Genomic DNA, 26,994 nt, shown 5'->3' with positions numbered 1-26,994 from the left:
CAAACTGGCTCTCTTAAAAACGTGTGTGCATGCGTGTATGTGTGTGTGTGGGGGGGTGGTAAATACAAGGTTACCATGTACCCTATTAATGGTATGAACAACTATGGTAGGACATTTAGAGATATCAGTAGATAGTTTCACAAGTTCTACAAAAAGCTTGGTTGAAACCACCCTCCTACATTACAGAGCCTGTCTAATAGAAAAATTCTAGTTAGATGGCCATTTTTTACATAAACTTTTTTTTTTACATTTTTATATATAAAGCATACTTTGTTTCTAAGTAGACCATTATAGAAGAGTCAACTTACATTGATGTGTTCTTTATTCACGTATTCTAAGCACATCACAGACTTTAAATTTCATTTTGCATGTTTTCACACTATTTCTGACTGAGTCTTCTCAAGCACGGAGTCAGAACTGCCTGGCTTCCAGCAAACCACACAGGCAAAAGTGGTTTTGCTAAGCTTAGAAAGGTACCGTGGAGAGATTTTCTCTTTTTCTTACTTTCTTTCCCTCATTGTTTTGTTGGGACAGGATTTCTCTGTGTAGCCCTGGCTGTCCTGGAACTCACAGAGATCCGCCTACCTTTGCCTCCCAAGTGCTAGGATTAAAGGCATGCGCCACCACCACCTGGCATGGAAAAGTGACTTTTAAAAAGCCCTATAGATCCCACTTTGTTTAACTTTAAAATAAAACTTAACAATTTAAACAATTACATTTGTAATGTCATATGAAAACCATGGGCACTGTCACTGAACGTAAGTGGTCTTATTTAAATACAGGCCTTTGGGTGCTGAAGACTGTGGCTTGGTCGTTAAGGTAGTTGTCTCAGCACCCAAAGCAGCTCACAAGAGTAACTCCGGGTCCAGGGAGCCGAAGCTCTCTTCCTGCCTCCTTGGGCACATTGGTGCACACACATACTCGAAGGCGAAACACCAGACACTAAAAATAAAAATACAGACTTTGACTTCCAGACAAACCCCTATAACAAGGAGGTGGAAGCAGCCACAAGATCTCATGCTACCCTCAGGAGTGGCTCGGCAGCCCAGGAAAACCACATGCTTTTAGTCAGGCTCTTCTATTTTTAATAAAGCTTTATTTTACATTAATGATTTGCCTATATATGTCTGTGAGGGAGTATCTGTTCCCCTGGAACTGGAATCACAGACAGTTATGAGCCACCATGCGGGTGCTAGGAATTGAGCCCAGGTCCTCTGTAAGAGCAGATGGTGCTCTTAAACTGCTGAGCCAGCCCCCCACTTGTTGTTCTTCTTCTTTTTTTTTTAGGGGGGGGGCTGGCTCAGTGGTTGAGGGGGGGGACTGGGGAGATGGCTCAGTGGCTGAGAGAGGGGACTGGGAAGATGGCTCAGTGGCTGAGAGAGAGGGGGGACTGGGGAAATGGCTCAGTGGCTGAGAGAGAGAAGGGGCTGAGAGAGAGAAGGGGGACTGGGGAGATGGCTCAGTGGCTGAGAGAGAGAGGGGACTGGAGAGATGGCTCAATGGCTGAAAGCAGTGGATGCTCTCCTTCAGGACCTGGATTCAATTTCTATCGCCCACACAGTGACTCACAATAGTCTACAGCCCTAGTCTGAGGGGATGTGACATCCTTTTCTGGCCTCCTCGGGCACTGCATATCCATGCTTCATCGGACATACATGCAGGCAAAACATCCATACAACATAAAGGGAAAAATACTTGGAAGGTTTTTCTTTTTTTTTTTTGAAATAAAGAAAGAACATGAAATTGGGTGGGTAACAAAGTGGGGAAAACTGAGAGAAGTTACGGGACAGGAGAAATATGATAAAAATATACTTTATAAAAGCCTCAAAGAATAAATAATAGAACAGAGACCTTGACTGAAAGATGAGAGGTTCAATGCCATCCTCAGATACATACAGAGTTTGAAGCCACCCTATGACACATGAGGCCCTTTCTCAAAAAACTAAATCAATTAATTAGAACATAGCGTACAACATCCACTTTGAGAGCTTCTGGAAAAACGAAAACATGTGAAAAGAAGCATCCTGTCCCTGGCCTAGCGGCACATTTAGCAGGTGGAGCGGCAGGCTGCTATGACCTTTAAGCTGGCCAGGACTATATAGCCAAGACTCCATCTTGAAATTCAAAGTGAAAGAAGTTACAAGAGAGGCAGAAGGTCTGTGAGCAAGGAGTCCATTTTGAAATGGGCTAACTCTGGATCTCAATGGCAGGAACACCACACTCCAGGCCTGGCTTGTCACTCAGCCAGTGCTCATCTGTATTCAAGCAGCACACTCCTAGAGATGCAAAGGGATCTCTTTAATGAGGTTAGGTTTCTCCAGCAGCTCCAGGGAAGCCAGTAAAGACAGGCTTTTTGATATGTGTGTGTAAACTGCAGTGTGACAAGCAGGGCTCTGAGTGGAGGGCATGCTCGAGGCCTAGGCATGGAGAAAAGGATGACACAAGCCACCACTCAGAAGAGATTAGCTTATAGCAATCTAAAAATCTACACTTGAAAACGGGGTAAATGGCCAGGCAGTGGCAGCACTTGAGAGTTCAAGGCCAACCCGGTCTACCAAATGAGTTCCAGGACTGCCAGGGCTACACAGAGAAACCCTGACCAAGTTGGGGGGTGGGGAGGACATGAGCTTGTGTGTGCAAAGGCATGATATGCATGTGGAGGCCAGAGGTCAATCTCAGGTGTCTCACCTCAGGTGCTGTCTACCTTGAGTTTTGAGATAATGTCTCTCACTGGCCTGGGACTCAACAATGCAATTAGGCTGGCGTGTCAGCAGTGCCCCACGAATCTGTCTGTCTGCCTCCCCAGCTCTGGGACTACAGAGACAAACCAGCACAGCCAGGATTTGACAGGAATGCTAGGGATGGATCGCAGGCCCTTGCATTGTATTTTCTCAATTACGCTATCTTCCCAGCCTGTAAATTATACAATATATTAATATTAAATTTAAAATACTACAAAATATTAATGCCTTCTGAATAAAGGAATAGAGGCTCAAAAAGGGGAGAATCTGCTGAGGGATGGCTAGGGAAGTGAGTGGTAAGGACTCTAAGCCCACACAATATCAGCTTAGTTCTGAGAGATTGGCAGTACACGTTTCCTCTCTCTCTCAGGAACTGGGAAAATCAGCTTATCAAAATTATCAGAGATTCTCCATTAGATTGCTATTGTGCTATAGATTACTAACAAGCCATTAGGAGTCTGTTAAGGAGTCTCCTGGCTTATGAGTTGTTTAAGTTCAATAGGAAGCAGAAATAAAAACTAAAACATGAAGCTTTCCAGAAAACAGATAATTTGAGTATTTTAGTTCCATTGATCATTCATTTATTTATTGTATTTTTTGAGTTTAGAAACTGTAAGATCTGGGATAGTATCAGCAGCAGCATCTCAGACTTTTTCCACTAGAATTAAGTCCACGTGTCTTCCTCCTCCCCAGGGCTGGCTCTGATAGTATCTCAAGGTGCAAGGCGGGCTGACAAGGGAGAAAGGCAACCAACAGTCCAACCCAGCTGATACCTCTACCAACCCTACAGCTACAGCTCAAGGGACAGCACCTAAAAGGAGGCAGAAAGACGGGAAGAGCCAAAGGATCAGGGAGAGAGTGTCTTCTAGACATGACAGGGAAGCTGCACCCATGAAATCCTAACAATATGGCTGCCGAAACAAGACCTGCACAATGACACCAGTTAACGTGCCAATGTGGATGGAGGAACTCCCTAAGGCATCGACCTGAAATGAAGGCTACAGGCAACTAATGGGTGCAGGGAGGGGGATAATCAGTCTTCTCCAGAGACAGGCCAACAGGTAGGTTACCCAACCCCAATGTCAGCACTAAACATACATATGACGGAGAGGGGGTGGGGATTCCTATCTTAATCACTATGTAGTAGTGTCACTGACAACCTAATATGGAATCAGCTGCACTACTTTTTAGAGGCAAGACTTCAGTCATCAGTGAAGCTTAACAAAGTCTTTAAAAGGTGGGCAAGTTCAATCCAAACAGTATCGGAGCTTGTAGAATTATATTGTTCCTTCTGGTACTGATCTTTGTGAGGTGAAATTAAGAAAGAGGAACTCCAGTTAGCCCTGCTCAGAGGTCATGATGGGCAGCAGGGTGGCTGTCATCTGGGTGGCAAAGCTATCTGCTCCATTCACAGGGTTCCCTGACAGACAGAAGGGTCAGGCTAGCCCATGTCATCTCACTGCACTTGTATGTTTTAGTACATACTTATTTATCTGTGTGTGTTAAAGTGTCTTTTCTTCTGGATTGATTGATTGATTGTTAGTTTTGTGACAGGATCTCACTAGTTACTTTTGTTGTCCTGCAATTCCCTATGAAGACCCGCTTGGCCTAAAGCTCACAGAGCTCATCTGCCTCTGCCTCTCAGTGCTAGGATCAAAGGTGTACTCCACAAGTCTGGCTTCTCAGAGGTCTAAAGTTAAGTAAATACCTAGATTTGCGGATGTATCAGGGGTCACCAGACACTGCAGAAGTAATAATTAAAAAAAAAAAAATTACTTCAGAAGACAGCCTATATCTCAAGAAAAAAAATGGAATTTATCCAATGTGGAGATCCAGAATGATCATGGTGGCTGCTGTTTGTCACCAGACAAATGAGTTATCTTTATAATAAATGACTTCCAAAATAACAATGAAAAATTATATATTAAGCAACCTTAATAAATACTCTGCAAAATTGAATGAACTATAGAAGAAAAAAAGAGAGAAACTCAAAATAAGAACTGAAGAAAATAATTCAAACACTGGGACCTCACACTTAAGATCACCACACTTAAGGTAGGAACTGGAGAGTCAGGAGGCTCAGTGGTTAAGAGTTGTCACTGATCTTGCAGACAACTGCAGTTTAGTTCCCTGCACCCACAACAGGCTGCTCACAAACACCTGTAACTAACTTCAGCTACAAGAGATTGAGCACCCTCTTCAGGTGCTCACTCATGTCCATATACAAGCATCTACACTCATGTCCATATACCACACATGTCCATGCACACAGACATACACACACACACAATTAACATAAAATTCATCTTAAGCTCAAATCCTTGGCACAGACTGGAGGTAATCAAAGTTCCATAGCTACTTAAGATTTTCGTCTTTAGCTTGTTAAAATGCAGCACTTACCATGTCATAAACAGGGTGCTGTTCAACAACATAATTATGGAGCTGGCAAGATGGCTCATGCAGATAAATGTACTTGTTGCACAAGTGTGAGTCCTGGAATCCATGTAAGGGTGGAAGGAGAGAACCACACCACAAAATTGTCCTCCAATGTCTACTTGAGTGTGGTGATACGCACAGGACCCCTCCCCATCATATATATGTGTGTACACACAACAATCAAATTTTAAAGAAACCAATTAGCCATAATTACTTTAGACTTACAGCACACTAGTAACGCTCAGAAAATAGCAGATATGGCTCCACCTCTGGAGGAAAGGAGACAAATAGAAGCCAAAGTTACTCATGATCATAAAGGATATTTCAAAGGCACAGCATCAGGTCCTAGGCGGAGTGTCCCCCTGCCTATGTAACGGAGAAAGTAGAATCTCTATTAGAGCTGTTCCAAACATTACCATTTCAAACAGAAGCCGGACGAGCTTCTCAGACTCTCCTCTGTATTTGGAAGTCAGAGTGGATGAAGAGACATTGAAGAATGTTGTCTTGCATTCTGTGGCAACTGCTTTAGCAAGAAGGGTCTTTCCGGTGCCAGGTGGGCCAACCATCAGCACACCCTGTAGGGAACGTAACAGTGTATAAAGACTCCATCTGCCATTGTTCTTTCCTTACCTCTTCTGTTTGTGGTTTTTGAGGATAAACACAGATGTGGCCCTGACCTACTGGGCTCTAATGATCATCCTTCTCCATTCTCTGGAGGAGTGGGACTATCAGTGGAGACTCCCTTGTACAGTAGCTTGCCCTAGTAATAACACTAAGTACCAAATAACACTACGTTTATATACAACACTGTGACAAAGAACAATGAGTAAAATGAATGATATTTCATAACAAAGTTTGTTTGTTCATTTGTTTATTTTAAATAGAGCCTCACTAATTTAGCCCCAGCTGTCCTGGAACTCATGTAGACCAGGGTGGCCTCAAACTCACAGAGCTCCACCTATCTCTGCCTCCCAACTGTTGGGTCTATGCCATCACAACTGACGCAAATAACTTTTCTATTACATAAAAGGAAGAGAATCGCATTAAAAGTTTGGAACTCAGTTAAGAAAAAAGGCAAACTGGTTGTTAACTTATTATCTTTATCAGAAGATGAACTACTAGTAACTGGCACTTTATCAGAAGATGAACTANTAGTAACTGGCACTTTATCAGAAGATGAACTACTAGTAACTGGTACTTTGAAGGCAGATTTTACTCTTCACCCAGATTGTCTTAAATAGCTCATTTCACACCATCCCAGGATCTTCAAAACCATCCATTATGAGATAAAAATATTGCTGAATTTTTCAAAGGAATTCCAAACCTATCATGACAAATGATGCGGTAAGACAAATGAAATGCACTAGCCAACTGGGTCCCACGTGCAGACACAAGGTTATTCTAAGATTGATGCTGAGTACTGTACTGCGCACTCTGGGAGCCTTGCATTAGCTTGTGGTCAAAACATTCTGAATAATGTAACATAAATTCTTTCTTTAAAAAGCTTTTTTGAGATAGCGTCTTATGCTGATCCAGCCTGTCCTGGAACTCACTATGTAGCCAAGGCTCACCTCAAAGCCAAGGAGATCCTCCTGCCTCTGCTTCCCGAGGGCTGCAGTTACAGGCTTGAGCACTTTCTCCAATATAAATAAGTAAGGGTTATTTACTCTGCTGACGATAAGGACATAAACTTACTTTCCATGGTCTCCTAATGCCCTTAAAGAATTCTGGCATCCACATTGGTAACACCACTGCTTCCTGAAGCAACTTTTTGGCTTCTACTAAATCAGCAATATCATACCTGAAAGAAAAGATACTTTATCAGCCAACTCCTTAGATCATATATCCAATCCTCTATCATCACCCTGAAAACCATCACCAGCACGCGTTTTTATACCACAGACAAAATCTTCAATCCTTTCTTGGGCCCCAGAGAATACACATTCTTACCACAACCAACCAGTATACACAGAATATACCTTTGTCTTTAGTTCTTGGCAATAACAGTTTTCAGTTTAACTTATAACAGATCTCCTTCCTTCACTATGTTGCCAGGCTAGTGTAAAATTTGTGATGTGGTATGACCCAAGTCAAGGTTTGCGCACCTCCTTAACTAAAAAGCTTGGGACCATGTTTCCGGGTTGGGAATGTTGGCATACACTTCACTAGTTGAGCTCTCTAATTCAGAAACCATTATTATTAATTTCATTTAAAACTCTCCAAACTTTCTAAGGATAATGGCCTTGCTTTAAAAAAAAAAAAAAAAAAAAAAAAAAAAAAAAAAAAAAAAAGTGGCTCAGGGGCTGGAGAGATGACTCAGTGGTTATGAGCACTGACTTGTTCTTCCAGAGGTCCTGAGTTCAATTCTCAGCAACCACATGGTGGCTCACAACCATCTGTAATGGAATCCGATGCCCTCTTCTGGTGTGTCTGAAGACAGCTACAATGTACTCATATACAAAAATAAATAAATCTTTTTTTTAAAAAATGTGACTCTAGGCCCTAGATTGGAGAAAGAATGACATTAAGCAAGCACTTAGGAGGAAGAAAGCCTCTTCACAGAGGAAAGTAGTTCACCTCTGCACTAGGAAATATACCCAATAACCAGGCAGTGGTAGTGCACAGCTTTAATCCCTGTACTCAGGGGGCAAGGGCAGGCCAACTTCTTGATTTTGAGGCCAGCCTGGTATACAGAGTGAGTTCCAGGACAGCCAGGGCTATACAGAGAAACCCTGTCTTGAAAACCAATGCATTTCTGGATGTCTGATTTTCAGATTAGGCATACTGAATCACAGATTGCATAGATGGCATTTTTTTTTTAAATAAATTATTTTTATTTTATGTGCTTTGGTGTTTTGCTTGCATGTGTGTGAGGGTGTCAGATCTTGTAGTTACAGACAATTGTGAGCTGGGATTTGAACCCAGGTCTTCCGGAAGAGCAGTCAGTGCTCTTAACTACTGGGCCATCTTTCCAGCCCCAAGCATATTATCTTATATTTCATAACGGCTTAGAAGAATGGCCATTTAAAAAATAACACACAGGGCATACAGCAGACACCTGCTATGCTTCCAACTCTAAGAAGAGGCAGAAGACAAAGTGAAAAAAGTTGTCAACATCATTATAAAGTTCTCCCTAGACACTAAAATATCTACTACTAGTGCATGTAGCAATTTTATTATGAAAATATATTTTACTTATAAATGTCAATTACTAGAAATATTTACATATTATAAAGACACCTATTAATCATCTATATTTTAATAGAAATAGAAAATAACTAATGATATAACTAACTTATGGAAAAGTGAGCTTTTATAATATACTGTAAAAAGGTATAGGTATTTTATTAGATATAAATTTGAGAATCTAGCACTAACTGCAAATCAAAGCAAGCTCTAACACAAGCTATACACACGATGCATGCATTAAAATCTCGGCCGGGTGGTAGTGGCGCACGTCTTTAATCCCAGCACTTGGGTGACAGAGACAGGCAGATTTTTGAGTTCGAGGCCAGCCTGGTCTACAAAGTGAGTTCCAGGACAGCCAGGACTACACAGAGAAACCTTGTCTCAAAAAAAAAAAAAAAAATCTCCACGTAGGGTTGGTGAGATGATGGCTCAGTGTGTACAAGTGGTTACTGTACAAGCCTGAGGATCTGGCCCTCAGAACTCACAGAAATGTGAGAGAGACCAGAATCCACAAAGTTATCCTCTGATCTCCAATATGTGTTACAGCGCATGCTCTGCCCCATCACACATGCACACAATAAAAGATTGAAACAAACAATAAAAACCTCAACCTTTTCAACATTAGCAGGGTCTCCAAAAGATGAAATTTGTGCTATCTTTGTCCCATTTTGTATATGACATTATTAAAAGAATCTCGGGCTGGTGAGATGGCTCAGCGGGTAAGAGTACCCAGAGTACCCGACTGCTCTTCCAAAGGTGCAGAGTTCAAATCCCAGCAACCGCATGGTGGCTCACAACCATCCTTAACAAGATCTGACTCCCTCTTCTGGAGTGTCTGAAGACAGCTACAGTGTACTTACATATAATAAATAAATAAATCTTAAAAAAAAAAATTAAAAAAAAAAAAAAGAATCTCAAGGAGCTAGTGATATTCAGTTGGCAGAGAACTTGCCTCACAGGTATGAGACTCTGTGTTCAATACCCACTACAAACACATACAAACAAGCAAAAACAAAAAGAGATTGGCGAGAGAGCCGGCTCAGCGATTAGGTCACTGGCTGCTCTCGCCGAGCGCCAGGCTTGACTCCCAGCACCTACAATGTAGCTCACAGGCACTTATAGCTCTAGTTCCAGGCAATATGATGCCTTCTTCTTTCCTCCAAAGGCACATACACATGTGATGCAATGACATACATGCAAGCAAAACACTCATACACATAAAATAATAAACCTAACAGTACACAATACAAATAAAGTTTTTTAAACTGTGAATTAAAGACTGGGTAACTGCTCAGTTCCTTTAGTCCTCGTTGAGCGTGCAGATGCCCTAGAGTCCTTGCCATCGCCATCTAAGTTGGATTGGACATGTGGTGTCTGTCTGTTACCTCAGCACTCAGGTAAGAGGACTGAAGTTCAATGCCATGCTGGCTACATAGCCACTGTGAAGCCAGCCTGGTCTACACGGAACCCTGCCTCAAAACAAACAAAGGCAATACCCTCAAGACTGCAGACTGACACAGCTCAGTGGGGATCACAGTCACTGTATGCGCTGCTCACACTGCACATCCTCCAGTGCTGTCCCCAAAGGCAGACTTTTAGCACATATCATCTTTTCTTCATTTCAGTTTCTACAACCATCAGCTCAATTACCGTGTGATATGACTTACCACCGAACATTGGGATTCTGAGAAATTATATCTCTTTCCAAAGCTTCTACTAAGTCCTTGTCATACCCAGTGCCATCAAACTTATTTGCCTCTGGTTCTGTAACTGCAGCAGGTAATTTGTTCTACACGAGGAGATAAAAAAAACAGAAGAGCTTTTAATTGACCAAAAATTTATATTTCGTTTCTGTAAGTCAGAAACAATGATCAGACCAAAGTGATTTTGCTTACTGAATGGTCTCCTCATAGGAACCCAACATGAATCAAATTTCTGATCTCCTTGCTTCCCAAAGTGCTGATATAATCACACCGGGCCAAGGAAAACCAATCCTAATCAAAGTAGATTTCTCCAAAAAACCAGAGAGCCCAGAGGAAGGGATGCAGTATTCTTTCCACGGTTACAAAGAGAACCCAGGATCCTTTCAGCATATCCTCCAGAAAAGACAAAGGCAGCAAGGCATTCTCAGGGAGACAGGCGTGGGCACACATGTCAAAAATCCCAGCATGGGGATCAGAGACAAGAGGCCTATCTCACAAATTCAAACCAGACTAGAGCAAACCCCACTCTGAAAAAAAAAAAAGAAGAAGAAGAAAGAAAAATAGAAAAACAAAAGACCTCAGATAAGAAAAGACTAACAGAACTTTATCAACTCTGAAACACCAGGAAGTCAATAAACAATCCATGAAACTATGTAAGTCTGTCAGGTTTTATTTCCTCCTAAGTTTTCTAAATTACATTTGACAGCAAAAGCAAAAACTACAACAGTCTGCTATGTTTATAACTGTAAATAGGAAAAATAACGGAATATATGACTTCCAAGTACAGTTATCTGGCTGGTGAGATAGCTTGTCCACTAATGGCTAAGCCTCATTCACAACACAAGCTAAAGGCATGGAAAAACCACTTCAATGAAACTGTAACAGAAAAATTCTCAGAACTAGGGAAAGACATGGACATACAAGAGGCATTTAGAACCCATACATACAGACTTGACAGAAAGACTCTTTACAAGACAAATCATCATGTAGTATCTAATGAAATATTTAAATCTATGGGACAAAGACACAATTGAAGTGGAAACTTAAGGGTTGGGTTCCTTGGAAAAAGTCAGTTGGGTGGGATTTTGCTGGGGCAAACAAGTGAAGGCACGTTTCACTGAAGCAGACACAGGAAAGAGGATGTTCTGCTAAAGCAAGTACGTGAAAGGACATGTGATGAAGGATTCTTTGCTAACGGCGTGCATGTATTGGTCTGCCTTCCATTGCATAGTTGAGCTGCATTTGTTGGAACTCCATAGAGAACCACACCAAAAACTGTCTGGTGTTGTGCCTCAGCTTTTTTGCTGATTCTGTGGGCTCAGGTTAATTGGCAGAGTGATGTCAGCTTAGAAAGGCGCATGTGCTGAGGCACAACCTGTGAAGGACACGTGATATTTGGAGAACTTATAAAAGGACGCACAGACAGTGATGGAGGAGTAGCTAGGCTTGCTTACAGAGCTAGCAGCTGTGGGTCTGGAGTCTCCACTGATCTTCCCTCCTGGTCCCTCCTGCTGACTCCCACCGAGGCCGAGGCCTGGCTGTCTCTGCTAGGTAGTTCCACCGCTGCTCACTGGTGTTTGCTATCCTGACTCCACTGAACTGGACTGCTGGTGTATCCAGGAAGTGTTTGCAAATGGATCAAGCTGCCACTGCTGACCTGTGAACTGAACTGCCAATTTCCTGGCAACACAGATGGGAGTTGCTCCAAAGAACCTTTCTAAAACAGATACAACCCCCCCCCCCCATTAACCCCATCCTTTCTTTCTCACTGCCTCTGGTGGGTGGTGGGCTAAAAGGGAGGTTAAAGTATTTAAGAACCATCATTAAAAATAGACTTTGAAAAAATTATAAAGTTACACACAATATTAAACCTGAGACAGAGATGTACCTACAAAGGCAAATGTATCAGTTCTCTCACCAGAAACATTGTAGGGTAACACTAGATATACTCTAAGTACAGAAAGCAATTCCCAAACCAAGATTATTATATCCAGCAAAGAGAGGTTTAAAATCCTGTGGAGAAATAGAGACTTCCCATTATAAGTATGAACTAAAACAATTCAGGACCATGAGGTCAGCATCATATAAAATACTAAAAAGAACCTTATGTATACAAGAAAGACAACCACAAGTGGATCACATGAAAGAGAGAAAAAGGAACAGATTAACAAGAGTGAGAAGAGATCAAATATATCTTTGTGGTCGTTCTCCATAATCAACTTGATGAGATTCACAATCATCAGGGAAACCTATCAGGGCATGCCTATCTGGACTTTTCCAGACTAGGTTAGTGAAGTGGAAGAGCCCACCCTAAATGTGGGCTAGGTCCCAGCCTGGGTAAAAGGAGAAGGGACCTGGGTACTGGCACTTGTCCCTCTCTGCTTCTGACACACTGCAAGTAGCAGCCTCACCCCCCAACATTATACCTTCAGGATGGACTCCCCGAACTGCAAGTAAAAGTACGACATTTTTTTCATCCATTAAGTTGCTATTGCTATGGCAACAAGGAAGGTAGTGACATGAAGTCCAATTCTGTACTTCAACAAACCCTAAGATTCTATGGCAAGAACTAAATAAGCCAGGAGAGCGATCAAAACAATGGCAGCAATTAACCAGTGTCTCGAAATAATTAATCTAGAAGTTAAAGGTTCCAGCTCAGTTAAAAGTGCAGACTAGCCAGGCAGTGGTGGTGCATGCCTTTAATCGATGCGCTTGGGAGGGAGAGGCAGGTGGATCTGTGAGTGTGAAGTCAACCTGATCTACAGAGAAAGTTCTAGAACAGCCACGGCAACACTTGGATGAAACACACACCCACACATGCAGACTAGATGGCTGGATCGGAACACAAGACCCAACTACTTGCCTATAGGAGGTATGAGTCACCAGTAAAGACACACACATGGAAGGGCAAAGGACAGAAGAGAATGCAGCAAGAGTGGAAGCAGGAAACGCACAGGGGCAGAACTCTTTCGGGAAAGCAGAAGTTGGAGAGAAAATGGTCATTAGCTATTGATATGATGGAAATCCATCCAAATAAAGAACTGGAGATGTATATAACCAAACCCTGGCATATCTACTTCATAAAACAAACACACTGAACACACAGGACTAGATGCAATAGCAAGTGATTTCCATACTTCATTCTCAGCAACACAGCTGAAACAAAAATAATAAACCTTAAAAAACTCTATTATTGCATGTGTGATATATGCACACATATGCTATGCCATGATGTGAAGACCACAGAACCATTCTGTGAAGTCAATTCTTTTCCTCTACTTCCACACAGGTTCTGGGATCAAGCTTGACAGGTTGTCAAACTGTCTTCATCTGCTGAACCATCTTGCAGGTCCAAACAAAGAAACACTTTAGCTGGGTGTGCTCATGAACACCTATAGCCCCAGCACTTGCACTTGGCAGGTAGAGACAGGAGAATCAGGAGTTCAAAGCCAGCCTCCACTACATGAGTCCTTATCTCAAAAACAAGATCACAACCACCATCAACAAAATCTTCACAGTTAAACTACATTGATCAAACAGGCTTTAACAAAAAAGCCACTAGTAACTACACACGCACAGGTGCAGAATAAGCATTCTACTAAGCAGCCTATAGAACCTTCAACAACACAGGTACAATTTCTTACATCCTAACAGACCACATGGGATAAGAGTAGTGAGAGGGGCTGGTGAGATGGCTCAGTGGGTAAGAGCACCCGACTGCTCTTCCGAAGGTCTGGAGTTCAAATCCCAGCAACCACATGGTGGCTCACAACCATCTGTAACATGATCTGACTCCCTCTTCTGGAGTGTCTGAAGACAGCTACAGTGTACTTACATATAATAAATAAATAAATCTTAAAAAAAAAAAAATAAAAAAAGAGTAGTGAGAGAAACCGCAGACACTACAGATGGAAATCAAGCAACGCCCTCCCGAATATCCATTGGGTGACTGAAGAAACCAAGGAGGAAAAGCCACAACTCCCTGGCTGGACAGGAAACATCTCAGCAAGGGAAGGCTTTCATGTGACAACTGGAGCTTGAGCCTCAGGATTTGTGTGGAAGGAGGACTGGCTCTGACCTCCTCACATGTGCCATGGCACATGTACATGTATGCACACATACAATCTGGGAAGAGGGGTGAGACAGGGACTCTATGCAGTCTTGGCTGGTCAGGAACTCACTATGTGGCTCAGGCTGGCCTAAACTCAGAAAAAACAGCTGGCCTCCGCCTCCCGAGTGGTAGGATTAAAGGCATATGCCACCATATGTGGCTTCAAAAGTTTTAAAAAGAGAATTCCCCCTGCCCCACCATAAAACCCAACGGCAACCATGCTGCCCAACTGGGGAATGGAAGCCCTGCATGTACAGATTCTATGGCAGATATGGCACTAGTAACTGAAACAAGTGGCCCCCAGTGTTTCAAATCTTGATTTCTAAGGTTAACAAATGACTCATTTAAAAACATTTTGAGGGACCTGGAGAGGTGGCTCAGAGGTTAAGAGCACTGGCAGCTCTTTCAGAGGTCCAGAGTCAGTTCCCAGCGGCCGCTTGGTGTCTGTCACTGTAGTCCTGTGTAATTCAATGCACGATAGTTCTGGGATGCAAATGCAGACAAAACATCCACATACATAAAATAAATCTCAAAAACAATTTTGTTCTTTTATTGTTAGTGTGCGTGCGTGCGTGTGAGTGTGTTTATGTAAGCCACAGGTGTGCAGCTGCCTGCAGAGACCAGAAGAGGGATGGGACTCCCGGAAGCTGTGAGCTGACCCATGTAGGTGCTGGGATCTTCCTTGGGAAGAGCAGAGAGTGCACTTTGACCGATGAGCCGCGTCTTCCGGCCCAGCCTCACTTTCACTCTGAAGGCCCTAACATTTTTACCTTTTCCTCTTAGGCCCAGCCCCACTCTGAAGGCCGTAACATTTTTACCTTTTCCTCTTTTCCCTTATTCTGTTCTTTCTTTTCACGGCTACGAACAGCTTTCCCTCTGTCATTGTGAAGATTCTGCGGAGATGGCCGATGAGCTCTGACGACTGTGCCTGGCCGGTTACTATGTGGTTTAGGGTCACTGTGCTGAGAAGACTGGCGTTTCCTAGGTCCTGGTAAGGGTCTAAACAACACAAGGTTATTAAAGTCATAACTCCTGAAGGAGCTGGGAATACAGAGAAGAACACGATGGTTTAACAAACTTGAGGACGCTGCACCCAAGGTCTGAAATGTAAACCTGGCATAGCCTCTACGGCCAGGGACATAGTACTGTCATAGGGCAAAGTGAGAGTGACTTCTACTCAGGACATCACTGTACAAGCTACTTTTGCATGCTGGGAAGTGGCAAAGAGCCGAGTATCAGGGACTAGTGTTCTGTCACCGCCACCAGAACAGAGTGCGCAAGCCCATGTTTTAACTAAAGGCTTTAATAATCTTCCCATTCTAAAAGACGAGGGCGAAAGCTGGGTAGGGTGGTTGGTGCCTTTAGTTCCTGAAATTGAAAGACATAGGCATGTGGATCCCTGTGAGTTAGACACCAGGACTACACAGTAAGACCCTGTCTCAAAAAGAAAAAATAAAGGTTGTGGTGGAAGAGATGGCGTAGTGATTAGGAGCAGTTGCTGCTTCTGCTACTGACTTGGGTTCTCAGGATCCATACATTAGTTCACGACTGTCTGTGACTACTTTGCAGGATCCAATGCTGCTTCTAGCCTCTGCAGGCACCAGGCAAAGGTCTTAGGCATACACATGTGGACAAAACATGCATACATATAAAGTAGGTAAGGAAAAGTAATGGTGCTGGAAACTAAACAAATGCAAAGTGCCTTCCGTTCACAGAGAGCCCACTCATTTCCTTTTGATTTAGCAGCAGAATTTAGACCTCCAGTTTATGTAGGATGAATAAAAACACAAAACCCCCAAAGAATAAAACAGAATAACCTATTCTCAAGTGGCTCAGAGTATACCTCAACACAAAGAAGGTATGTTACCTAATGTCAGTAAACTTTTGTTTTTAATATAAAAAATAAAATATGGCTTATTGGAAGCTTTATTATGAGAAATAAATGATCTATATTGCCTGCACAATACTTAGAAATCTACAAGTGCTCAATATGAAAAGCCAGTGTTTATGAAGTACAATAAAAAAACTACAAGAAATAATGACAGAATACCTAAACTGGGTCATATCTTAGTGCAAGGGTCTCAAACCAGTAATCAACAAAGAGTCAAGTTAGTTTGTTCTTTTCAGATAGTCAAAAGATTCATATATTTACACCACGATACAAGCAGGAAATCTGTCTTGTGAAGCAGGGAATGGATACCTACATACATAACTGTCACTTATTAAAAAGTGTGCTGTGAAAGCAAGCACGATTAGGTAGAAAGAGCATTTCAGTGAAAGCAATTCCATTGATTTGCTTTTTTGTACTTTTAAGACAGGGTTTCTCTCTGTCCTAGAACTCACTCTGTAGACCATGCTGGCCTCGAACTCAGAGATCCACTTCCCTCTGCCCAAGTGCTGGGATTAAAGGTGTGTGCCACTACTACCTGGTACTTGATCAATTTTTCATTTGCTATCACTTGGTAGTAGAAAGCTAAGGGTAAAAATTCCAAATAAAACCAAGCAGGCTCAAAAACATGTCAATCTAACTTTCTCAATTTACCTAAGAAAAATCTAAGCTGTAGATAGTGTACATAATTTCCAACAGCTACGAAAAGTGAAGACTTCAGTTTCCAAACACCTCAGTCCCTAAGACAACACTGAGTCTGCTATTTTTAGCCTATACACCAAAAACCTCACTCTGGCTAATTTCCACCTAAACTTGATATACATTTAAACAATTCATAAAAGGCATTTCCATACAAACCTCCCCTCCAGCCCTGTTCCCCAACAACTCAGTCCTCCTCCTAGATATGGACCAAGGCGCGGCTGCCAGCTACCTGGCCTGGTTGATTTCTTACAGTCTCCACTTACCTTCTCTCAACAGGTACAGGCAAGGACCAGCCTTCCCCGTCAGCACCTGGAAGTTCATGCTGTGCAGCTTGCAAAGAAGTCATGCCCAGTTGAAAGCTCTCGAGGGTTTTCATGATATCCTTAACTTGCTTAGCTTCCACATTTATTTCCTGCCAAACCTGGTTTCAAAGAAGAATAATAAGACTAAGCTTCTTTAATAAATCACTGTGAAAATTAAACTTAGGACCATTTTCTATGTCTCAGCCTCCACTCTGAATGACAGCCAGCAGACTACATCAAACATCTTCACAAAACTGCAATCATTCTTTGTTTTTCTGTTTTCAAGTGCAAAATTAATTCTGGAAGCATGAATAAAACTGCTGACTAAGGGGCTGGAGCACTGTCTCCCAGGCTAACAGGCTGCTCTATCATAGGGTGCCGGGACTGAGTCTCAGCACCCAGACGGCAGCTCACAACCGTCTGTAACTCAGTTCAAGGGATCTGATGCCCTCTTCTGACCTCCTTGGGCAAGGTATGCACCTTCTGCAGAGGCTTGCATGCAGGTAAAACATTCAAACACATAAAATAAAAATAAACCGTTTAAAACAAATCCTGGCTAAATTTCTACCCACATAATTCTTACTAAAACTGTTTAGCAATTGAAAGACTAGCTGCAACTTTCAAATTTGACAAAAACAAAAAGTTGCCTTTTGATAGTTTTATACCATTTAATTAACTGATTTTGATTTTTAAGTCAGGGTTCCTGAGTACTGAATCGTGATCTCGAGGTCACCATTCTCCTGCCTGAGCCTCCAAGTGCTGGGGTAGCAGGTGTGCATCACCTTATTGGGCTTAGGTAACTTTTAAAACCTCCAACTCTGTTATATGGGGTGCTGGTACAACATCTGAATGTATTTAACATTACTGAACTATATACATTTAAAGTGATTTACATATTTTTAAGGTATGTTCCCCTCTTCTTAGTAACATAGATACGGAGAGTCAGATTTAAGGAAAAGTTCATTTCAAAAACAGGACACTGCTCTCCAAACATGTGGTATTGAATTTAAACAGTAGCCAGGCAGTAAATAATATGTCACATACAAGTTCAGCTCAAAAGGACCATTAATTTATGTAACATTCTTTCCTGTTATGACACCTGAACCCTGGTAAATGCTGCTCTGGACAAAACTTATGAATTCTATGGTTTCCAACTATAATTTTCTTCTGTTCCTCAGTGTCTAAAATTCCTTAAATGGGATTCAAATATGATCAGCTTTGTAAAGTTTCATAGGAAATAAGGTTCTTGAAGAATTTGCTGTCATTTGCAATTTCACCAATGTCTTTATAAAAAGACATTGTCTCCCGAGGGCCTGAGTATGGCAGAACATCCATTAACCCTAGGACCAGGCAGGCAGAGACAAGAGGATTGAGTATGAGGCCATCGCAGCTCCCACACAGGAAAATCCAGGACAGCCATGGCCACCAAATGTCTCAAAGAAAGAATGGAAGAAAAGAAAAAGGGTACCACTTTAAAGCTATTATTAGAGCACAATAATTAGAATAATGAAGCAGAGCTTAACACTGCTGATGATTTGTAAAAGGGCTGCTGCTCACGTGATGGCTATTCTTGGTGGCCAACTTGACTATATATGGAATTAACTACAATCCCGAGTCACTGGGCATAACTGTGAGGGAGTTTTACTTAGTTGGATCATTAAAAGTGGGAAGACCCACAGTAAATCTGGAATGAACCCACACATGGTGGCCTATAAAAAGGACAAGAAAGGGGGCTGGAGAGATGGTTCAGTGGTTAAGAGCACTGACTGCTCTTCCAGAGGTCCTGAGTTCAAATCCCAGCAACCACATGGTGGCTCACAACCATCCATAATGAGATCTGATGCCCTCTTCTGGGGTGTCTGAAGACAGCTACAGTGTACTTACATATAATAAATAAATAAATAAATAAATAAATAAATAAATAAATAAATAAATCTTAAGGGGAAAAAAAAAGGACAAGAAAGAAAAGCTTTGCTCTTGGCCTCTCTGACCTCCTCCTCGCTTTACTGGCATTAGAGAATACTTCTTTGGAACTCCAACTCAGCTAAGACAACTTAGCCTTGTGGAGAGAACAAACTAACAAGTTCTATCTGTTTGTCTTTTTACTCCCACTGAGAGACAACCATTGCTGGACTAGCTGAACTACAGCCTCTAAGCAGCTCTAATAAATCTCTCATATATATGAATGAATATACATACATATTCACTCATTCTATCAGTACTGTTCCTCTAGAGAAACCTCAGTAATACACTAATGTGAAGTTTCAAGCAATGTTGTATAAAAATCCATGTAATAAAACTCTATTCTCTGAGGCCTGGTAGTGGTGGTGCAAGCCTTTACTCCCAGCACTCGGGAGGCAGAAGCAGGTAAAGCTCTAGGAGTCTGAAGCCAGCCTGGTCTACAGAGCTACTCTAGCACAGCCAAAGCCACACAAAGGAACCCTGCCTCAAAAAACCAAAACCAACCAAACTACTGTACAGCATTGACTGTCAATGTAAATTTCTGAGTATTAAAACACAGCAGCCATGACTCTTACCTGTTGCCATTTCTGCCGGAGGTGTGTATCTTTGACTGAGTACAGGTACTTGTTCATTTGGTCAAGAACTCCCTGATAGTAGACCATTGCAGAATCATAGTTCCCCAGCAGTGCATATTCACGAGCCAATTTTACATTCTCAACAATCATTTGCAGACTCATGGTCATATGTAAGCTAAGAAAGGAAGAGACAAGAAACATTTTGGTGTTATATATCTCTTTAAAATAATTATAAAGTTTTTTTATATTTACTTTCCAGGGCTCCTTTAATAAGGAAGTTTACAATGGGACCAGTGAGACCATTTAGTAGATGACCCAACTTTAATCCAGTGAAGCCAAAGGAAAACCAAATTCACAAAGTTGTCCTGACCTCTATGTAAACATACCACAGTACACACCTGCCCCCAAACTGACAAAATTACAAAATTTTTAATAATTCATTTATTAAATGTTATTTAAATAACTCATTTATATGTATGAGTATTTTGTCTTTATGTCTGTCTATATACCATGTGCATGCAGTATGTGCAGAGGCCAGAAGAAGGAGTTTGATCCTCTGAGACTTTAGTTAAAGATGGTTGAGAATCACAATGTGTGTACTGAGAGTTGTTCCAGGCCCCCTGGAAACACAGCCAGAGCAATTAACCACTGAACCATGTCACCAGTCTCAACAAATAACTTTTACAAATTAGGTTTACAATATCACACATAACACCATCTCTACACTCCTACAATTTCCATCCTTACAGAAACAGCATAGGACTTGGAGATAAAGTTCAGTTCAGTGCTACATTGCACTAAGGCCTTGGGTTTGATGCTCAGTTGCAAACAGACACATAACACATGACAAACAAAACAGCTTGGAGCTGGAGCTGGAGTTTAGACATAAAGCACACATAAGACAAGACCTTGGCTTCAAATTATAGTCCCATCAAAAATAAGACCCATACAAATACACAAACATGCTTGGTTCCTGCTTCAAGGCTAGCTCCGCCATCACTTCTTAGGTGAACTCAGTTCAGAACAAATGTTTGCCTAGGTAGGTCCTCTGGCATTTGACTGGAATCAAATCAAGACATTTGTCCAAAGTTACTCTACATTTGTCTCTACTAGACTGAAGTTCTCTGAGCATAGGGTATACATGTAAAACCTGTAGAACTGTATCTCAGTGCAGGACACATGTTTTGTAAACATCTGCAGAACTAATGCTCACTCCTGGGCATAGTTTTGAGAAGAACAAATTAGATGAGTTCTGAGTTAGAAAAACCTTGGTTACAATTCTAATTCTGCCATCTTGGTTAAGCCCTTAATATTTCTTCCAAGTCTCAATTGTTAAATTGTCTGGGATAGTAACTATTTCCAAGGTTACACAACCAATAAAAAGTGACTAGGCAGCTGCTGAGGCGAATGTCTGTAACGCTCGTTACTTGGAAACTGAAATGGTAGACTCACAAGTTGAAGGGCAGCCTGGGAAACACACCAATTTCAAAGTGAGCCTGAGCAGCTCAGCCAGACCACGTCCCTGAACAAACGTCAAAAGGAAGCTAGTGCTGGGGACAGTAGAAGAGCACTGGCTAGCATGCATGAAGTCCTACACTCAATCCCTAGGACAAAGTAAATAAGTAAGTACGTTGGTGCCAGGCATGACAGCTCAGACTTCTAAATCCAGCATTTGGGGTACAAGGAAGGAGGATCCTGAGATGGAAGCCAGGTCATACTATTCCACAGAGAAGTATATCTCCAATGAATGTTTCTGCACGTGAGAACTAAGGTATTTGCATTTGATAGGATATGGATATGCAGAGATGGACATAAGTATAAGTAAAGCATTAAAGTAGGCACTTGGTAAATGCCAGCTTTATTCATGGGGACAATGAGTGCTACTCTGTTAAGTACAGGTAACAGCAGAAGACAGTCAGAAGGGTGTGCGTGTTCTGAGGGAAATGATTTGGATGAGGATGGTGCTCATGAGACTAGAAAAGCAAGGCTGCAACACTATGGGCAAAGAACTGCAGGCTGTTTGGGCGGTCCCTGCGCAACAAGAGGCAGTATTTTAGGCTTAGGGAAGTACCATAGTAACCAAGGTCACAGGAAAACTGAGAAGACAGAGAAGTAGGAGGGAAATGAAATGATCTCTTACTCCTTTTGTGTATCAGTAGAATATTGAAATGGAAGCTGTTGGGCAGTAATGGATCATCACAGGACTGGAACATGGCTCAGGGACTAGAGCACTTACTGCTCTTGCACACTCACAACTGTCTGTAACTACAGTGTCAGGAGATCCGAAGCCCACTTCTGACCTCCAGTGTCAGTACGTGCACACACCCAGGCACACACATTCACATAAAATATTTTCTTCTATGTAGGAACCCTACCCCAGCTTAATCTATCCACACTAACTGTGCTTCTTGCCCCATCATGTCACCCATAGTCAAGAGCAAGTTAAATGATGATTTTTTTTTCCAGTTTGGTTTTTTTGAGACAGACTGGCTTCATACTTATTATGTAACACAGGCAGGTCTCTTAACTAGCAATCCTCCTGCCTCAGTCTCTCTAATGGTGGGAATGCTAGCATGTGCCACCATACTTCACTAGACAAGAAACAATCTTTCTTATTTTACTTTTTTGACAAGGATTTCTTTGAAAGAACATGTCAAATAAATCTCCTCCAATATAATTTTAAGTAGAATGCTTGGTCCAGTGGGCAGGGGCAAGGATGATGGTAGTGGGCAGGCATCTCAGGAATCAATGAGACTAGCTACTAGGATTTTCTGCCAAGTACCCAAATTATAGGAAGCAATAGGAAATGTTAGCTGGGGTGGGGGAGAGGTAAGATGAACACTATTTACTAGTGCACATGGGGCTAGTACTGCATTCCGCAGAAGAGACCTTATCGAGAGGTGGTGTTACAACCTCAGCCGAAAGAAGGGCTGTCAGGCTCACTCCAACTTCAGACTCACGTCCTGTGCTGTCCCTCAGAGTTCTCACCCTTTATTCAGCCAGTTAGAGCTACCAATCCTTTCTGAGCTAGGTTTGATTAAAACGTGTCATGGCTGTGTATTAGGTGATGTATTAGAATCATCAAGCTCACAATATTTCATCTAATATCAGACTCAATTTCTAAGCACAAGGAAAAGACGAGAAGCCCAGATAATAGATACCAGTACCTTACTGAGCCAACCCTAAGGAGTCACGGGCATGTAAGAAAGACTTTAGCACCACAGAACATTCTGAAAACTAGGGAAATGACAGGGCTAGGTCCCAATGTAGGGGAGGAACAGTAGCCTCTATGGAAACAGACTAAGAGAGTTTTCTAATTTTCACTCTCCTGGCGAACTGTTTCCCCAGCCCTCTGCCCAGCACAGGGCAGAAAAGCAGCAGTGCTGCTGGGGCCAGACACAGACAGCAGGAACTTCAGTGTGTAGAGCCGGCAAGAGCAGGGAGTGCAGCAACTCTGCAGGCATTCTCTGTCATCTTCTTCTTCATCTCAGACTAGAAGGATCATAACTAAGAAAACCTATCCTTAGAGAAGGGTGGCTCCTAGCCCAAGATGCTACCCACACTGGGGCAAGCACACAGTATCAAAGTAATGGGGTGGGATTACCACCCAGGGAAGAAATTCTCTCCATCCACTACTGTAACAGAACAAACATGACTAGCAACTACCAATGCAGGAAACTGGAAATAAACTAATGGCAGGCTAAAAATCACTAGAGAATATAGAAATAAGAAAATGGTCAAACTTAATTTAAAAAAATTAAAAAAAAAAAAAGGAAACTATCTCAAAACTGGAAAAGAATTCTAGAACTAAAACCTGAATCTTTGAAAAACTGAAAACAACTCTTTGCTAGGATTCTGATCATGAAAAAACAAAAAGGTATGTACAGAAAAAAAAAATCTAAGTACAAATGAAAATATAACACAATTTAAGACAAAACGAAATAGATATTTTCGTTCTTTCACTGTTTAAAAAATAAAATTTTAGCTAGGTCTGGCTATGCAAATGCCATTAATCCTAGCACTACGAAAACAGAGGTAGGTGGATCTTTGAGTCTATAGCTAGTCTGGTCTACATACCCTGGTGCTACATAATGAAATCATGTCAAAAAAAAAAAAAAAAAAAGGAAGAGACACTGTAATAACTGTAATAAAAAGTCCTTCTTTAGAAACTTTAGGATAAGGGCTGGAGAGATAGCTCAGCAGTTAAGAGCACTGGCTGCTCTTCCAGAGGTCCTGAGTTCAATTCCCAGCAACCCCATGGTGCCTCACAACCATCTGTAATGGGATCCAATTTCCTCTTCTGGTGTGTCTGAAGAAAGTGACATTGCACTCATATACATAAAATAAATAAATACATCTTAAAACAACAACAACAACAACTTTAGGATGCACTGGGCCTAGTAGCACAGCCCTCTGGAAGCAGAGGCAGAGGGACACCTGTGAGCTGAAGGCCAGCAGGGTCTGCAAAGCAAGCTCTAGAACAGCCAAGTGCACAGAGAAACCCTATCAAAAATCAAAACGTTAGGAGGTTTTTACATGAGTGGGAAGGGGGGAAGGGGGTGGGAGGAGGATGGGGTGTGGGGGAGGGGTCAGAGTAAGGGGTGGGGATGGCCACACAGACTGATATCTTACTATGTGCTTTCCACCTTACTTTTTGAGACAGGGTTTCTTACTGAACCTAGACTTCCTGAATGGCTAGCTTGGCTGGCCTGCGGGCCTCAGGGATCCTGTCTGTCTCCCCAGCACTCGCACCCAGCGGCTTCTGAGATACAACCCAGATTTCTATGCTTGCTGGCAAGCACTTTAGCAACTGAGCCATCTCCTCAGCTTCTACAGGTGCATTTTTACCCTTCTAAACAGCAAGAATTCCAGTTACATCAAAGTTGATAAACAAAACAAGGGGAAGCCGACCATTCTCCTCCTTTCTCTTTTGGCTGCTGCTGGTGGGCCAGGACCTTACACATGCTCCACACTCAACTACTGAACTCTATCCCAGTCCTCTGACCCAATTCCTCTCATGGGTTCCAATTCTGAATTTGAGTAAGAACAATATCAATCTCCTCCAAATAGGAATCTTAAACATTAGACAACCTACAATGCACCAACACAGACACACACACCACACACACCCAGACACCGGGATCTAGAAGGGTTTATCCCAGGAATATAAGGATAACTAAAGATCAGAAAAATCTATCACTGTAATTCCTTACACTAAAGGACAAAGCACTTTACATAAAAATGGGTAAAGAACATAAAAATCAAGTCACAAAAGGGAAAATTCAAATGTTAACGAGTATGGACATTAGTAAGAGATTCTTTTACATTTATGAAACTTAAAAATATACTAATTAGAGGCTGGAGAGATAGCCCAGTGGTTAAGAGCACTTGCTGCTCTTGTAGAGGACCTGGGTTAGACATCTCGCAACTGCCTGCAACTCCATTCAGGGAGTCTACCAGCCTCTTGCCTCCATGAACACTTGCCTACAAGTGGTGTATATAAACTCATGCAGGTACACACCTATACACATAAAAAATAAAGCTATCTTAAAAAATATACCAAACTGATTTGGGGAGACACGAAGTCTCCCAATTTGTGGGAATAAAGAACAATCTGGCAATACTCAGGGATATCGTGTGTGTATGTGTGTGTGTATGTGTGTGTGTGTGTGGTGTGTATCAATGGCCCTATGCAGAAATGTTATAGCCAGCAATCTCACTCCTTTGTAAAGACACCAGAGGAAGCTCCCCCACTGACTCATAAAGGGACTTGATTCTAGATATTAATGATAGAATTATGTGAAGAATCAAGCAGTTAAAAGCAGGGGGAATAAAATCATAGTGTATTATGTGTATTATGAAAATGATAACCTGTATTATGTATAATTCATATACTTGATTATAAAACACCACAAAAAAGTTGGAGAAAATCTGTTAAGAAAATGTGGTAAAGAACTTAGCTAAATATATAGCACCTTGTTGGGGATGGTTTTGTGCCCTGTGTATTCAGATGTTGTCTTCGGTGCCCCAGAGATCCGGTTGCAGGCCATTATTGTGATTACTGAAGCATCCGTCTCATTGATGTGTAAAATCTGTTTTCCATCACCTCTAATCCGTTAATAACGTGCTGTTCAGCTAACAGCTGGGCAGGAGGAGAGGGAAGGCAGAACTTCTGATCCTAGTCAGGAGGTCCCATGAGAGGGAGGGAGAGGGAGAGAGGGGAGATGAGGATTCACCATGAGCAGATCGCCAGGGGAGTTGCCATGAGGACTCATACAGAGTAGAGTGAGCCAGGGCAAGACTCAGATGGGGCCATGTGGCTTGAAGCCTTTTAATAAATTTAAGGAGTGTCTTTATTCAGCAGCTCAACAGGATAATAGGTACAGAAAAGCCCCCAGAAGTAGTACATCTATAGTACATGGGAACAATGAACACTTTATAAACAGCAACATGAACTACCTCATCAGAAATAAAAGGTTGGGTAACAAAAATCTTAGACATAGAACAATGTCTAATTTGAATACCATTTCATTAAAGTAAAAATTACTTATGCTACATAAACACTCATTTGAAAATATATACATGCGTGCCAGGCATAGTGGTGCACGTCTTTAATCCCAGCACTTGGGAGGCAGGGGCAGGCGAATTTCTGAGTTCAAGACCAGCCTGGTCTACAGAGTGAGTTCCAGGATAGTCAGGGCTATATACAGAGAAACCCTGTCTCGGAAAAAAAAAAAAAAAAAAGAGTTCCAAGAGTTCAAAGCCATCCTCAGCTGTGTACTGAGCTTCAATGCCAGCCTGGGCTATATGAGACCTGAATTTGTGCTTGTAAGCAGGCAAAAAGGTTGGAGGGAGGGGAAGAGCATTTTCCTCCTGGAATTAAACTATGACTTCTACCCTACTCACTGTCTCTTTTGTATCTGCTCAAAGGAAAACCAGCTATTATGTGGCAAGTTCCTCTGTGAAGTGGCTAACACCACAAAGAAATGAAGGCAGTCCCAGGCCATCAATTAGTGATGAACTAAGTTTCTCACACCAAATGGGCATGAGTGGAAGTCCTGTTAACAGTATGCGTGAACTTGAATCCCTCTTTGGTTATGTCTGGAGATGACTGAAGCCTTGGATGATGTCATTACAGCTTTGTGGAAAACAGACTCAGAGGCAGCCACAAAGTCACACACTCTCGTGTTTTAACATTAGGTTATGCAATAACTGATGAATACAAAGCAATATAGGCTAGGTCTGAGCTAATGCCACCTCATCAGCATCTGAAGTTCGAAAGGAAAAGGAAAAATAAAATCCCAGGTGTTGGGTCCTGCCTTTTACAGGGACGCCAGAGTACAGCAGCTGGAGCGCACCAGATCAGCCGGAACACAGCGTCCTCG

General features: G+C 42.1%; 2 protein-coding genes across 2 annotated transcripts in view; one reads left to right on the top strand and one right to left on the bottom strand.

Moving 5' to 3' along the window:
• The window catches only part of Ginm1 (glycoprotein integral membrane 1), a 28,992-nt gene extending 23,393 nt beyond the window's left edge, over positions 1–5,599 (top strand). The window contains exon 9 of the transcript XR_003842698.1: positions 3,435–5,599. The gene's annotated coding sequence lies outside the window, so the exon portion shown is untranslated. The remainder of the gene's footprint in view (positions 1–3,434) is intronic.
• Katna1 (katanin catalytic subunit A1) overlaps positions 1–26,994 on the bottom strand; it is a 36,648-nt gene that overhangs the window by 4,739 nt on the left and 4,915 nt on the right. Inside the window, exons 2-7 of the mRNA XM_021221225.1 lie at positions 19,610–19,784; positions 17,034–17,191; positions 14,999–15,179; positions 10,034–10,155; positions 6,873–6,978; positions 5,594–5,752 (exon numbers count right to left, since the gene is read on the bottom strand). Of these exons, the coding sequence (XP_021076884.1) occupies positions 5,594–5,752; positions 6,873–6,978; positions 10,034–10,155; positions 14,999–15,179; positions 17,034–17,191; positions 19,610–19,777 (894 nt within the window). The 5' untranslated portion in view covers positions 19,778–19,784. The remainder of the gene's footprint in view (positions 1–5,593; positions 5,753–6,872; positions 6,979–10,033; positions 10,156–14,998; positions 15,180–17,033; positions 17,192–19,609; positions 19,785–26,994) is intronic.

Source organism: Mus pahari, chromosome 21 (genome assembly GCF_900095145.1).
Source record: "Mus pahari chromosome 21, PAHARI_EIJ_v1.1, whole genome shotgun sequence".
Taxonomy (NCBI): Eukaryota; Metazoa; Chordata; class Mammalia; order Rodentia; family Muridae; genus Mus; species Mus pahari.
This window is presented reverse-complemented; position numbering and strand designations above follow the sequence as displayed.